General features: G+C 35.0%; 1 protein-coding gene across 11 annotated transcripts in view; it reads left to right on the top strand.

Moving 5' to 3' along the window:
* LOC131439293 (potassium voltage-gated channel protein Shab) overlaps positions 1-8,571 on the top strand; it is a 347,162-nt gene extending 338,591 nt beyond the window's left edge. For 9 of the 11 annotated variants that reach the window (XM_058610141.1, XM_058610145.1, XM_058610142.1 and 6 more), the window contains 4 exons: positions 2,033-2,229; positions 2,804-3,077; positions 3,154-3,332; positions 7,774-8,571. In XM_058610141.1, the coding sequence (XP_058466124.1) occupies positions 2,033-2,229; positions 2,804-3,077; positions 3,154-3,329 (647 nt within the window). In that variant the 3' untranslated portion in view covers positions 3,330-3,332; positions 7,774-8,571. Of the gene's footprint in view, positions 1-2,032; positions 2,230-2,803; positions 3,078-3,153; positions 3,333-7,773 lie in introns of those variants that run through there. The other 2 variants (XM_058610143.1, XM_058610146.1) reach the window with 2 other exon arrangements.
* Positions 8,572-17,065: the final 8,494 nt, after the last annotated feature.

Raw genomic sequence — 17,065 nt, 5'->3', positions numbered from 1 at the left:
TTCAGAGACAGGACTCGATCCTGCGTTCTTATGCAATCCGTGCCTACGCGAGTTAAAAGTTCACTTATCTAAATTTATTTTTAAAAAAGACAACCACTCGTTACACTCTTTAAAATCGAACTAACTTTATTCTGTCAACTGCATCTACAGCTCAAATTGCATCTACAGCTCATAATGAATCTACAGCTCATAATGCCAAATTGCACTTCGTCAGCAATTCTCGTTGCCCTCGTTCGGGTAGCTCCGTTGCTAACTCGCGCTTTCTAGACTGATTTGGGCTTGGCCGTGTGATAGACACGGCTCTACCACACGACTAGGTTTGGTAAATCGTATAACCAACATGGTCTGAATCCTACCCTCCTCACGACCGGTATCATATATCCAAACATCCTCCTAGAACAGGCAGCAAGTGATTATAAATATACTCTCCTACCCAGTGCTTGAGCGGAAGAATAGGTATAGAGTGAGAATACTAGTGTTTGTTGTCTGATGAACAGAAAGGATGTTGGATATATGATACCGGTCGTGAGACGGCTAGGATTTAGACCATGTTCGATGTACGCTTTACCAAACCCAGTCCTGTAGAGCCGTGTCTATCACAAGGTCAAACCCAAATCAATCTGGAAAGTGCGAGTTAGCAACGGAGCTACCCGAACGAGGACTGCGAGAATTACTGACGAACACGTTAGCATCGGCGCTAACCGGACGGCACAGACAAGAACGCAGACGGAACATTTCGCACCTGAAGACATCGTTCTATGGGAACGGAGACCAGTCACGTCCACTAAAAAGTGCAATTTGGCATTATGAGCTGAAGATGCAGTTTAATTGAAGAATAAAGTTAGTTCGATTTTAGTGAGTGTAACGCCATGTTTATCATACGGCTTATGGTGGCGAAATGGTAGCGCGTACGCACGGATTGCATAGGGACGCAGGTTCGAGTCCTGTCTCTGAGCGTATCTTTTTCCAAAGAAAAAATCACCTTTTCTACGAGTTTCTGCACTATATATTTCCATTCAGTCATTGCAAAAACTGAACTTAGTTATGGCGACTTCACGTCCAACCAACTAAAATCAATAAAACGGAAAACAGAGCCGTACAAACAGTGTTTAGGTTTTGAACATGACCAGCTCGACTGATTTTAAACATCTTTTCAATATCATTACTATAATTACTTGGAAATGTGCCTACGCAGCGATTCGAGTAGATAAAACTTAATATTTCGAAGTAGCGAAGATTGCCTTGCACATCAGCAAGTGAACTATTTGTGAGTTTATTTTGTGTGCTATTCGCCTTACACGAGAAGCAATAATTTTCATAGGGATTTCACTAATCTGTCACCATCTAGGAAAATTCCTAATGAACTTATTATTAGATTATCTTGACCAAACAAAGTAAAAACTTCTCAAAGCATTATTTTCGAAAGTATATTTCGCATAGATAGAAAAAAATCTATGTAAATGACAAAAAAACAGTTGTTTAAATCTTCAATACAAAAATTAGCAGTAGTTAACAGTTCGAACAACCCCCTAGAGCCCTTCCTTTGTAGTTTTTTTTTTAATTACATCAATATCCTAAATTCTAAACTGTTAACAATTGATGGAAAAGTTTCAATAATGGAATCTCAATAGTTCGTGAATACACTATTCACATATAGAAAGAAAAATCTTTGTTTCTAGTATTTGTTCTACGTACATCTTGTAATCGACACGACTTTTGTAACACTTTATACACAGCAAACATATAAACCAATGTAAAAAGTAAATCACGTTACACGTAGTAGCAACAGTGGTCCGAGTTCCAAGACACAAACTGATATTCCTGAACGATGAAATCATTAATGTGCCATTTATGTTGTCTTTTTTTACTTCTCTCTTTTTCGCATTCCGTCAAAAACCGTCAAAATCATCAACCAAAACTATTCAATTTCGTTTCCAAATCGAACGTTAACATATTCTTGTGTAACTCATCTACCATCGCCATAAAAAAAACAACTCCATGTTGAAATCATTTGACTACCAACTCTGCCCAGGTAAAGAAGATACTAAAAAATTATCGTTGTCCATAGATTCGATAGAAACATCACCTCAGTTAGAAACTCATCGGCGGTCGAAATCGATCCTTAAAAATAAATCTGAAGCGTCGAGACTTCTGTCCGATCCAGAAAGTGAAAGACTATTGGCTGACAATATGTCTGGATCTGGAGTCTCGGATAACGGTGCTACGATGGTAAATTTGATTTTTGATTGTCGTTTGAATGAGTATAAACTATAGCCCTGTATAGAAAACACCCTGTTTTTTTTTGAGTTTTGCTACTTTCTAAAAATCTACGTCATTTCTTAGTTTACGATTTTTTAATTTCCAACTTATATAGATGCAGTCAAGTTCACAGTTTATATCTTAAATTTGTTCGGCTAACTAAGATTTTATTTCTGAGTGTTTGAGTGAACATCCAGCTGGAATTTTGAGTGAATCCACATGTACAAAAGATTTTACGCGGTTTCACATTCGTATGATATTGTTACTGTTATCTCTTTACCATATGCTTGGCCAAAGCTCCTTGTAATGTTTGTGTACTCAGCTAGTCTATCTCATTTCTTGTTGTTTCATTGCACGGCTATTGAATGTTTGAATATTCCCATCTGATGACTAACCCCTTCCTACCATCTTGGAGGAACATCTTACCGTAACTAGTACTGCATAATTGCTGTTAGTTATATAGCCAACCGAACCGATTGTACCGGAATACGAATAAAACTAATCTGTCATCTGTTCCATCGTGTACCTCCCATAATGGCATCAGGGGAGCGACTCAAATACTGACTACTCCGGATGCACAATGATCGCCACCTCGATCACCCCGATAGCGCAACGACACCGACTAGTGCACCAACGTTCGACACCAGCTTCTTTGGGCAGCAAAGCGATTGCCAAGTTCCAGCAACCTCGCTATTCGCAGGAGGAAGTCGCACGGCAAGGCAACCCGCATCTGACCCGAGGTATCGGCATTGGTACATACGTCGATCATCTCACGGGTGACCGCAGGCTGGAATCGGGTACTAGAGATAGCAGCACAGGTTAGTAAATGAACTGTTGAATCCTTGCGAGTATCTATATCTGATGTAGTACTTCTATCGTATTCCCTTGAATCAGAATCGGAAACAGCATTTTCAACATATCTTGCAGCTACTAATAACAGTAATAAGGACAAAGCCTCTTTCGCTGGCAGTAGCTTGACCTCGAGTGATGAAAGCAAAACCACCACTAGCAGAGGGAACTCGGTGGAAAATCACGGCGGAAGTAGCGGCTATGGAGCATCATCATCGTAGCAGGTAAAGACGTTCAAAAATCACTCATAGCAAAATATGGTCACAAATTTAGATATATCCCATACTTTCCATATTAAAGAGTGTATCGAAAATAAGCCATCCACAAATTTTTCTTTCAAATTATGATAAAAACGATATTTTATTCAAACTAAAAATTTATCCTTTATTGTACGAGGTTAAACTTGAGCATAAAGAAAACCGGATGAAATTTAAGTTATTCCTTCACGAATTTTCGAACTTTTGATCGAACGCTCTTCATCAAGCTCCGGACAAGTGTTGCATCGCATGTTTTGGACGCTTGAGCCCAAGTTTTTTTGAACTCCTGCATGTTCCCGGCTGCCTTACCAGTCTCCTTGAACACACTCTTCACGATTGCCCAGTAACGTTCGATGGATTGAAGCTGAGGCAATTTGGTGGATTGATATTTTTCTCAACGAAATTTATACTCTTTTTCGCAAGCCAATTAAGAGTGATTTTGGCATAGTGAGCCGACACTAAATCCGTACGAAACAGTGGAGGTGCACTATGCTTCTTATATAAAGACAGCAATCTCTTCTGGAGACATTCAGATCGATAGATTTCTGCATTTATAGTTCCGGTAGTGTAGAAAATAGTTGGCTTCAAACAACAGGAACATATTGCTTGCCATACCAGTACCTTTCGACCGAATTTCTCCACTTGAATCGTCCTGTCCGCAATATCCGCATTTTGAAAACGCAGAACTTCAACCGCACAAACAAGTAAACAAACGCAAGTTGGCAGCCAAACGCACAGCATGCTGTGATCTGAACATGAATAACCATCACAAATACATGCGTACAACACAAATGTATGTGGATAGCTTATTTTCGATACACTCTTATTTTGGGTAATGCACAAAACTGCTGTGCTGCTTTCAAACGATTCCAAGTATTTAGAAATTGGTTGAGCCATCATGGACAAAATTTTAGCGGAGTGAAATAGAGCAGTTTGTCGGTTGCGTCACTTATTCGGTTATATCGCTATATACACTAGATCCGTAGCCACATCTTGCACGAATTTGATCTCTGGTATCTTACACCATCCCAGGACGGATTTCGCATAATGACTAGAGGTCAAATCAGGTTCAAACAGAGCTGGATAGTCGTAGCTTTTGATAAATGATTGCAACCGCTCTACTGCCGGTAGAAACGAAACTTTAAGATTTGTAAGATTAAGTAAGGGTTTGCTGTCGTTAGTACAAAATCCGTTACAATACTTCCATTTGATTCAACGTCATTTTACTGAATATAACAAAAATTAGATACCCTGTTATAAACAGAGTCGCGCGAAGAGATAATCCGTCAGACTGGAACCCCGGCCACTGCAAGATCTTTTCGTTATTTGCTTTGGCAACCAGGCTGATTTGATAAACTTCAAATGACTATTTGATTTCGAATTTAAAAACTTGAATTCGTGTCCGTATTCGTTTCGATTTCCTAGAAGAGTAAAAGTAGAAAAAATAAAATGTACTGCTAAATTTTGCAAAAATCACTTTGATACTTTGATAAGGATCTTATTTATGTATTTAGCCTAAAAATGAAAACAGTACACTGAGGTCTTTTTTAATGCGTTTTTTTTCACGCGACTTCTTTATGCGAATTTTCAGAGTTATGCGGTTTCCCTTCTGCGGTTTTTTTTTATGCGAAGTTTCAGAGTTATGCGGTTTTTTTTTATGGTAAGTTTCAGAGTTATGCGGTTTTTTTATGCGAATTTCCAGAGTTATGCGGTTTTTTATGCGGTACGTAAATTCGCATAAAAAAGATTTCAGTGTATTATATTTGATCGCAAATTTTCATAACATTTTTTCCACTCTTCTTGAGGTACCTCCAAAACATGGTATTTGAACGCTTCAACAGCTTCTTCAGGAATATTGAATCGTTCTCCACGCAGTTTATTCTTCACCAAATGGAACAAATAGAAGTCGTTTGGGGTCAAGTCAGGACTATACGGCGGGTGGTCGATAATATCGGCGTTTTGGGTGCTCAAATATTCGGTTGTTTGAGCCGATGTGTTTAGTTTTAGTTTCGGGTTCATATGAGTTTAGTTTCGGGTTCATATGAGTAAATCCATGTTTCGACATATGTGTAGATGTTATACACCAAATTTGAAGCACCATGATTGAATTTTTTCAGCATTTCTTTCCACCAATCGACACGATTATCAAATTATGTGGGATCCAACGTGAACAATTTTTTTCGAGACTAAAGCTTGCTTCATTTAGAATTGGAACAAACTTTTGCTCATATTGTGGCGCTCCTGGTGGACGGATTTGTAAGCTCTTGGCGCCCACGTGTCGGGAATTTTGTCAGCTTCACGTATGATTTTTGACATTCCGAAAATCGACTGTACTTTGTAAACAATCAACATGGAAGCCGAAAGAAGGAAAAAAAATTGTGCACAGTTATTTGGAAAATCCATTGTGGTCTGCATCTAGGCTAGCTAAACAGCTGAAATTGCCCAGAAATACCGTATGGCGCGTTATCAAACGTTATAAGAAAACATTGACGACGATTCGGAAGCCTCAAGCCGATCGTCGGAGTCGAACTGACGACCAGAAATTGCGTGGTAAGATTTTGAAGACGATTAAGAGGAATCCTAATCTGTCGGACCGTGATTTGGCCAGAAAATTCGGTGCTGCCCATAGTACCGTGAGGAGAACTCGACTCTGGGAAGGAATCAAGTCGTATCGAGCTAGCAAACAGCCAAATCGGACCATGAAACAGAATAGTGTGGTCAAAATTCGTGCTCGGAAACTATATGACCAGGTGCTGACCAAGTTCAACGGGTGTCTTCTGATGGACGATGAAACCTGTGTCAAGGCTGACTTCGGTCAAATCCCAGGTCAAAAATTTTACTTGGCAACGGCTCGGAGGGATGTTCCAGCCAAATTTAAATTTGTTTTTGCCGACAAATTTGCAAGAAAATTTATGATTTGGCCGGGCATTTGCAGCTGCGGCAAAAAAACGAAAGTTTTCGTTACAAATAAGACAATGACATCGGAACTATACCAAAAAGAGTGTCTCCAAAAACGAATTTTGCCGTTCATTCGATCCCACGACCATCCTGTAATGTTTTGGCCAGATTTGGCAAGCTGTCATTACAGCAAAGCCGTTTAAGAATGGTATGCAGAGAAAGTGGTCCAGTTTGTTCCGAAAAACCTTAACCCACTCAACTGCCCCCAGTTCCGCCCTATTGAGAAATACTGGGCAATCATGAAGAGGAGACTCAAGGCAAAGGGAAACGTTGTCAAAGACATCAATCAGATGACGACCTGGTGGAATAAGATAGCTAAAACGATGGACGAAGAAGGTGTGCGCCGCCTACTGAGCCGTGTTACAGGAAAAATTCGAGAATTCCTTCAAAACCGTGACGAATAAGTTTATCCGTATTTTTTCTTAAAAGTATGAAGAAAACGCTACATTTGTATAAAAAAAGATCTTGAATACAATAATAAATAACTGAAATACAGGCAATTGTCTTTGTTCCAATTTTATTTGAAGCAAGCTTTAAATGTTCCTGCAAAATAACATACAAGCTTTCCGCACTAAAGCCCAAGGCTGCCTCCATTTCACGATACGTCACATGGCGATCTTCCTGTATCAGATTTTTCCCTGCATCGATGTTTCTGGCAAAACAACTGATTTTGGATGACCTTCTTTAAATTGCATTCATTACGATGCCTTTCGGCTTCAGTAACCACTCGCGGTACAGTTTTCGACGCAGGATTGGATTATAATATTCTGTTTATAGGTTCGGTTAGACCCGGCCGCTTCGTTGTCTGCTGGATTAACTAGGTATGATGGATTGCTGTGAACCACGGTAATTTAAAAAAAACGTATATTGCTATAAAATTTTGAATAGTCGAGAATTCGGAAATAATAAAACAAGTATTTCGGAAAAGGCTATTTTTTGTCGACATTTTAGTTAAATTACTTTTTCAATATCTTCTTTCACCAAATGATTGTTGGAATCGGTTCAACCATTTCCGTAAAAACTAAACTATAAGAGAAGAGTGTGGCTTGTCGGTTATGTCACTCACTCGAATTTGTCCTTTCAAACGAATCTGTTACTGTTGATAAAGATTGAAGTTCAAACAGCTGTCCCTTTTGGCTTCACAGATATAAAAGTGTAAGTGATATAATCGATGAAACTCACTTTTTTCTTACCGCTATATTTTCTCGTAAACCGCAAAACCGATCTTAAAAAGCGTGGGTTTGTTTGAGAGCTACTACTAAATCTCTCGCCAAATTCCTACTTTACACTTACTTAGCGGTTTACGTTGAATTGCTATGTGACATAACAGTTCAACATAAACAGTTATGCACCGATGAGTCAAACACGAAACGTGAACAAAGTTAAAACGGCTATGTACCCTAGCACAAAATTAGACCCTTAATAACCAAAATCTGTTTTCGTTTTTCAGGAAGATGTCACACTTATTCTCAACGAAAAATATTAAAACTAGTTAATGTTACCAATCTGTAAATATGCTTTTCTACATGCAACGTACTAAACAAATGAAAGTGACAACCCAAGCCGCACTTTCGAAATGCAATCAACAATTAAAGTATGTGCCGACGAGAACAGAATCCAAATAAAACGCAAAGTTATTAATTCAAATTTAAAACAATAGCTGAGACACACCGTAAGTTAAGATCTTTTAAAGACATTCGTACTAGGAAGTAAACTATTCGCCAAGCACACTTCTTAAGCATATTAAAAGGCGATCCCTGAACACACAAGCAAAAACGAAACAAATCGATCATTATATCACATCAAAACTTAAGAACATTAATGTTTACGAGCATAAGAAAACAAATGATATTAGTCGCTACACTCTAAACGTCAAATGCATCGATTATAGCCACAATCTCACCGGAAACCGGTGACAGCCCCACTGCATAGAAAAATGAAAAACGAAAGCACACCAATGGACAAAAAATCACGAAAAATCCAATCGCAATCACAGAGGCAACAAAACCAGAAACGAAAACAGGAGGATTTACAGTGCCCTCGTATCGTTATTCCAGCAGTTTCCGAAGAATTTTCAACCCGCACGGCTAGTCTACATATCTACATAACAATATGTGGAAGAAATGTGTTTCTAACGCTAACAGTTTTGTAAATATTTTGTTTAACTGTAAAAACAATCAAACAGAAAAGAGATTGTTTTCCGCGAGAGAGAGCTCGATTAATCGAAAAATAAACGATTGATAAAAGACTCGATATTGATTTTAAGTCATGCTTTTATTCAAATGGAACATTACGGCTTGAACATCACAGGTTTATTTGAATAATTCGCGAACAAGTGATATTAGTTTACGAAAACGTATACATTTTCGATTGTATGTTTCAAACGATAATCCACAATCCAGAATGTTTCGATAGGATGATTGTGTCAGCTATGTATTATAAAATTTCAATCACATGCGAAACTGGAGTTGTTCTGATGCTTACATTTGGATCATTTCATGTCATCACTGGTTCACAAATACGATTTCTACTCTATTTACAGGTGTATCGATTTCGAAGGTTCCGAAGACTACATGCTGTTGTAGCAAATTTTCAAAAATGATAACTTTATTTCCCAATAAGTTCCCAAAGTTCTAGTACAATTTTTCATGTGTGAACATGAAATTGAATTTATTGAAATTTTGGTTTATCGCACGGAAAACCACCAAGTCAAAAAAGTGTAATATTGCGATTGTTGTTTCTGACTGTTCAAACAAAAAGAAATCTTGATTCAACTGATATATCTTCTAATATTCTCATAACCAGCCAGGTAAACCAAATTATTGTATTCGAATGCTATCAATTAGCTGAGAATGGAAACATTGAAACGAAATTCTAAACATCCTCTTCAATGCACCAGAAACGTTGCTTATTGAAAATATTAAATGGTAAGTATACGTCACTCATGCTGTCGTAGTAAAATGGTACCATTTTAATTTTTGGAAAGTGCATTTTATTTATTAACGTTGTGCTAAAAATGTTCTTCATGATGAACATTTAGCAAATGGAGTAAAAGCTGGTTGATGCCCGTAAATATTTTGCTGATCAATTTTATCTCCTAAATCACAATATAGATTTACTTTTCTACATCGTTAAGCAAAATTACCTTGTTCAAATAGTGCATTATATTTCTTTTTCAGTAATATTGAATCCATGAAACATCTGGTATGAAAAAAAATCGTTTTTGTTTCTGGTATCAATTGACTTTTATATGGAAATTACATAGCATCGTGACATATTTCGCTAAATTTCACAATGTTGAAGACATTTCAAAAAGACTAACATAGGGAAAATGTTACAACATAACTGGTTCAAACAAATTGTCACTTTTCACTTTCAATTCATGAAAATTTCAAAATCAAGAACTCCGTTGGTTGTTACAACATATGTAACTGCTGAGAGTGTGTTTCGTTACTCGTTTGTAACGCGAAAAACTTCTCTCTAAATGAGTATATTATTGCTATGGTGCCAGTATGATAAATAGAGAATGACAGTTTAGAATAAATGTCATTAATCAATCGTACTAATTTTTATCCAATTGGGTTCCGAAATAAAACAGACAATATTTTTGTTGTTTTGCAATAGTGGACATTTCCGTGTAGGTAGAATCTGAGTAACCTTGTTTGATACAATTTTATAAAATCATATTATTTCACTCTTCCGAATTTGATAGCATTTTTTTATGCCTAATATGATTTTCTTGTTTCTAGTTTCATGAATTTCATTTTATATGTAATTCGTTTGTATAGTTATACCTAACAATAGAATTGTTTATATAGTGCTTTCTAGGAGTTGCTCCACTGAAATTATCCAGAAATATTTTTGAATGGACTAGAAACATGGTGTTGACTTTTCTGCCAGCTCACTTACAACCACAACTGCGAATGAGATTGGTTTGTTTGCATCAGGAAATGCCAGTATTAAATACGATTCAGACGATTAATCAACTTCAGTCGACGTCAAGATTAATTTAAGAATTTCTTTAGCCGGATATGATTCACGTACGTCAAATTTTTCCGTTACGTTGTCGTGTCTCCATAAGAATTGCTTACAAATAATATTGTCATTCCGTAACCTTTTCGAGTCGGTGATAGTTGGCTGATGCCACGTGTGAATCTTACATATTGTTTTGTTTGTTTCACGAAAAATATTGGCCACCAATTATTCACTGGGAATAGAAACCTCAATACCAATGGAATACAAATACCTATATGGAAACGAAAGCAAAACTTTCAGATTGTACCCATTTTCAATTGTTTCGCTAGTAGTATATACTTTATGTGTACAAGAAATTATATGTGTTAGTGAAATATTCCAATTGTAATGCAGAAGCATTGATTAACAATTCCAGTTAGCACTATTTTGTCGAAATTTTCCATATATACTGCTATTTCTTGACATCATTTAACCTATAATGTTTCGGACAATCAATCCTTTACAGCAGTGAAGACAGCAGTGTGAAGACAATGTAAAACATGAATACAGTGACGATAGAAGGAATCAACCGAATTTCACTACCAATTTCTGACCCATTTATAGGTAGGATTATCGCATAACAAAAATGTAACCAAAAACCAAATATAAAACAATCACCCAAAAATGTTTCGATCTCTTGCTATACATAACACACTTCATTTACTTTACCTATATTAAAACACTTGAAAACGCCGAAAAAAAATCAATAAATCTAGCAACACAATGGTAAGGAATACATCAATCGAAAGCAATACAATCTTTAATGTAATTGAAGTCTTATTTCGAAATTTAAAAAAGAGATGTAGTGAAAAACGAAATCATTATACACAACACTTTCAACCGGCTATTGCTTGTGATACGAATTTCATACACGAAACTACAACCGTTCTGTCGTTTACTAACCCTGCTACTGCTTTCGTAAATAGCGTAATATTAGAAGAAATGTTATCCCATTTGAATTTGCATATGGTTACCAGTTAAGCGACATAAGCATAAGCAAGCAAACTAAGGAGAAACTCTAGTCTAGGTAAATAATACGGGGTTGTATAACGATAAGTCGATATGATGAAATAAGTACGTATCTTCAAATCGAAGACACAAAAAACCGTTTGAAGGGGTTGCAAGACTTTCTCTTACAGTGAATCAAAACGATATTAGTGTTACAAAGAGAAATGTAAGGAAAATGATGGCTTATATCTGTGATTTAATTAAACAAAAGAATAAAAGTTAAAAATGTTAGTAAAACAACGTAGATTGAAAAGTAAATTTAAAACAATGTTAACATTGAAATATGACAAACATGTGCTTTTTAAATATTTTCGATATGAAGACATTATATATACACAGCGCGATGTGGACAAAATCGAAACAAATCTAAGATCAAGAATAGAACAACCTTTGATTCGCAACTAATCAGAAATATACAAGAAGGGAAATATAATTCTAATTTAACAACTTATATAAATGTGCAAAACAGCTAAATATACGCATAGGGATACAAAGGAATGCATAAAGTGCATATAGTAATATAGCTAATATAACGTCTAATTACTTAGGATGCAATCGACGATTTGAACGAAAATTATTGAACACAGTAGCTTTTTTTTCTATTTACGTTAAATACACTTATTTCGATGTAGATGAATAGGTTTTTTTTTAGTGTGAAAATAAAATATTCCGTGGCTTAGATGCGATTCGTGAAACAAGCCTATTCTATGTTGAAAATAAAATTTAACAACGAGTAAAAGATTTGTTCGAAACAGATATTTAAAATAAATTTCAAACATTATAACCATGGATACCATTGTTTTGAGACTATTTGCAAAACATTTTGATTTGCATCGTTAACATTTGAATCATCGCACCATCAGATTTTACACGAATTTGACATAACCTCACAAAATCAACAACACGGATACTCTTGGACAACTATTAGTGTACTTGTTTGCATGTCCATCTCAATTTGAATACATATTCGCGAAAATGTGAACAAGCTAGCGATTGTTGAAACAGGAACTTTTCTCTTCACAAATCTATTTATCATGTAATCTTGTAAACCCTGATTGCAATTATTTATGTTGTTTTGTTAAAAAAAAAATGTCAAGCATATATTTGATTGTTTGAAACTATCAGCCTTTCAATTGACACTTCATTTGGAATGAAAACCAAAACCTGTTTCACATTCTGCACTGATTTATTTCGAGCTTGTTGTGAAATCTGATTTCAATTTTTAAACCTATAACAGCTGGAATAGCTATTTTTCTGAAATGATTTCTCATTTGATTCTATTTTTCCCGTAACTTGCAAGAGTGAATTGTAAATTCACGGCGAATTTGTAATACAATTTTAATTTGAACAAGTATTTAAAATATCTAATATACCACAAGTCGATAACACTAACTGCTTTTAGTTATCATAGTTGCCAATGTTATTTATTACTATTCGATTTTTGAAAAGATATCAAAATGTCAATTCTATTAATGCATTTCCAATCTGAAATCGGGTCAATTTCTGATTCCCATATCAGAAACATTTCATACCAATTCTTTAGTTACACACCAAAAAAATCCACCTCCATTATTATTCTTTTACATTTTACAATTCTTGAACAAATGAACCGGATTTACTATGAATCAAGAAATGTGTTGAAAGTTTTCTGAATATGTTCTAAATACTCATTTTCAATCTAATACACATAGACTCGGACAAATTGCGACCAATTTAACAGAACTAAATATAAGAATCAATGAATACAAACAACATAACGAGCGCGGTTTAATAACGTCCTAATTTCCAAAAAGCAAAAGAAAATCTTAAAAGTTGATCATTGAATAAAATTCTCGACAAACAAAAAGATACTCTAGGAAATTTTTGAATCTCACCAAATTCAACAAACTTAAAAAATATAATAAGGCATGTATTAACAAAAAAACAAAAGTGTGAACATTTAGGCACATATTATGCATTCCAAATTCTGATCCAAATGTTGTTACAACAATACGTTCTGTGTTCAGTTTGTACTGTTCTAAACAATTCAATCTGCAAAAAAAGTAATTAAACCGAAATCAATGTGCTGTAATTGACAGGGACTAGAAACATTGATTATTGAAAATATGCAAACAATTGAGCAACTGATCGATTGTTGACTATTGATATGTTTTTATTGCCCTTTTACTAAGGAAGAATCATCCAACTTCGGAGATCATCTAACAAGGACTTGACTCAAAGGCACCATTGGTCATAAACTTCATGCAGGCGTGTTTGTGATTCGTGTACAAGAATCGTACTGTTTATAAAATAATTGTTATATACTGAAGAAAATCGAGAGGAAAAGTTATTTTAAAATGAATGAACGTGTTTATTATGTAGAGTGTATATGAAGATTATCTAATTTTATGGTTCGCATTCAAATGTAATGTTAAAGAAAACGAATAGACAAAGATGCAATTCTGCCAGTTTTCAACAACAATATAAGCAAATACCAAGGCACCTATCCATTAACCTAAAGAAGTTAAGTTATGTCGTTGGTTAGTAAAGTGCAACACAAAAACAAAATTAGGTCAAAATCCTTTTTTTCCCACCCGTATACATTAAACCAAGTGACAAAAGTGTTTAGGATTCGCGTTATCACCCCCGCCAAATGTAAAATAACGAATGAAAAGTATCAGTGTCTTTTGATTTGTAGTAAACAAGTGACAAAAAAAACATGTATCCGATAACAAAAGCTAAACTTTTATCGCGTAACGGCTGTCAAAAATGATCGTTTGAAAGCGGAGAAAATCCATCTCATATTATATTTACCGAAACAAATATTAAGCCGTAATTTGTCTTTTAAAGTGACAAACTAAAATAGCAAACAAAAATGTATCATATTTGCATCAGAGTCATAGGTTATCTTTAATTTTTACTGCAATTTTAATCAAGAAACGACAAAAAATGAAAACTGTGAAAAATCTATACAAAATTGAGATGAAAAAAAAACATTTTTATTGATAACAACTGTATAATTTAACAATTGAAAATTCATCCGAAAGCCGTTAGATTACGTGGGCAGCCATCTTGTGGTTTTGGGTAGTCAAAGCTACTTAAATTTCTTCTAGTTAGTATTTCTTGTAATTATCTAATTTGAGAATTTTCCTTCCAACATCGGGGTTCCACTGAGTTTTATCAATTCAATTTTCTCAGTTGAATGTGGCTTATTTAATGTCAGTTTATGGAAAAAGAAAGTAGTAAATTATTGAGTAATTTAGCAGTTTTTTATCGTTTTCTATCCAAGGCCTTGTTATATTATTACAGTTCATTTTCATTTCAAATGCAAATCTTTTTAAAAAAAATCACTTTTATCTATTATTAAAAGATGTAGTATAAACAGTAGAGAAGTAAAAGTAAATCTATGCTATAAGGGGATACTTGAATTACTTAGTAATAGAAACTGGAATGAAATTACTATAGATTAAATACATATTCAATATTTTAATTTGAAACGCAAGCATCTTATGACGAATTGAAGGAATATGTTTTGTTTAACACACCTTCGAATTCCCTTAGCAACACTACCTACAAACCCACAACGAACTTTTATTTTCCTTGTTGTCTGGATGGAGTTATTAAAATATGCCAATCAGGAACTGGAACATAAATAAGCCCATTTTTCAGTGGTCAGATCTTATGTTAGAGTTCTGTTCTAAAGTACAAAGCGTTCAATGTTCATGACAAAACCAGACAATTAGTCTCGTTTTCAGAAAAACATTCCTCCTTTTAGTCCACTTGCAAGTTATTTATAGTTCAAAACTTTTATACAAATATATCAGCAAAAATTATAACTCTGAGTTTTCATCAGACAAATGGTTCATAGAACATAACTCATGATTCGAGTTGCGATTACTCAAATTCATAAACTGGAACAATATATCAAAATTTGAGTATGAATTTGAGTAAAATTTACTCAGACCAAGAGTTCTCTCGAATTTATACATACATTGAATTTTCGAACATTTGAGCTTGAGCTTGAGCTTGAGCGACCACCCCTGGTTGCTACTCCGTTACTGATCGGGATCAGCTGAAATTGTACAGGGAGTTTCTAGATGATCCGACCCGGGACTGGTGAATCATCTTTCAATGAATATCTTCTGGTAATCCCAGAATTCATTAGTCAGTACCGGCGCCGGCCAGGCCCGAACGTAGATCGTCTAAGGAATGGAAAGGGATGTTAGTCCAACACTTGTTGTTACTAGAGGCCGTATATACTACTGCGCACTCCACAAGTGTCACGGGAGAAGGATATTTGTTAGTAAAAATTTCAGTATTGCTTTTATTCGCGCGCGACTCAGTATGTTCCGGTTTCAAGATGCTCGGACTAAACTGCACTAAACTCACTGACTTCCCGAGTGAACGTTTCAACAATATCCTATATTAAAGTACCGGGAAGTCTTGATTAACAGCTCTTATTCGAGGAAACTGAAGAAAAATTTGCAAAAGCGAAACGTAAAGAATAAAAACTTCGCTATTTTTTATAAATGAAATTACGTGATACAAAATAAACGAGTGAATGTGATTTAGACAAAATAGTTGATTTATTGCATTAACATATTCTAAACAGTTGTTATAAAATTCTTTTAAATCACCAAATAAAGGTCAACAGATTTCACGCGCGTCTTGATTCTTTAGTATTTCTGCTTTATTATTTTAATTATGTATTAAAATTATTAATTGGTTATATTGGTTGATCTGGGCAGCCGGCTACCGAGAAAAATATAAATTTATTGTTTGATAATATCAAGTGTTTTTTACTATGTATTCAATATACCGATATATGCTATCTCTGTTATTAACTTTGTAATATCAACGGATTTGCGCAATAGTTGATTTTTTTCATTCAATTTATAATCCTGAAAGACAATCAATAACATGGAAGAAGAAAACATTTCAAATAAAACTTTTCACCGAAGCTAGACGTAAATTGATAGGTTGAATGAAGAGATTATTTAGTAAAATAGAGTAATCAGAAGTAAAAAATTGAAAATATCAGATAACTGAAAGAAAGAAGAAACTCCTGCAATTGTCGCCTTTTACGACATGGAAGCAGGAACCCAGTGGATCTATTCTTGGTTCATTTTTTTCCGCCGGATTCCACACGGCATCTAGGCTGGTACTGTCCGGAGAAAGCTAATAGGTACTATCAATCTCCTACTGGACCCCAGCCCCTATACATTGAGTTTTCGAACATTTGAGTGAAAAAATATTTTTTGCAGTTCTGTGCGTTTTCATTTTCGGAATATTCTTATCGAATTTAAGAATGCAAGAGTACGTAGTTTTTAATTTCCGTTTCCAGATCCGGTTTTTGAAACCAGAAATCATCAACCATAGTGGTTTTCAATAGAAATTTTATGGTTTCAATTATAAAAATTATAAATCACGTCTAAGGATATCGAAATCATTCAACTATAACTCCAAACCGGTCGAAAGGTCTTGAATCAATTTTTTGCGCTTTTCATTTCAAAGAAAGAAGAATGACGTTTACTAGAAATCCATGTATATGTATAAACATTAACGGGAAAAATTTCTTTATTTTGAGTGCGAGGAACTCAAATTTAAATTAACTTAAATTTCGAAAAAAAATATTTTGTTCTTATTTTGAGTAAAAATTCTAAAATTTTAACAGCTTCGTCTCTTAACTCAAAAATGAGTAGATATGTGGTAACATGCACTTGCAAGGGTGTTGGTAAAGG

This window comes from Malaya genurostris, chromosome 3, assembly GCF_030247185.1.
Source record: "Malaya genurostris strain Urasoe2022 chromosome 3, Malgen_1.1, whole genome shotgun sequence".
Classification (NCBI taxonomy): Eukaryota; Metazoa; Arthropoda; class Insecta; order Diptera; family Culicidae; genus Malaya; species Malaya genurostris.
Note: the sequence above shows the minus strand (reverse complement) of the source record. Positions and strands in the feature narration are given on the sequence as shown.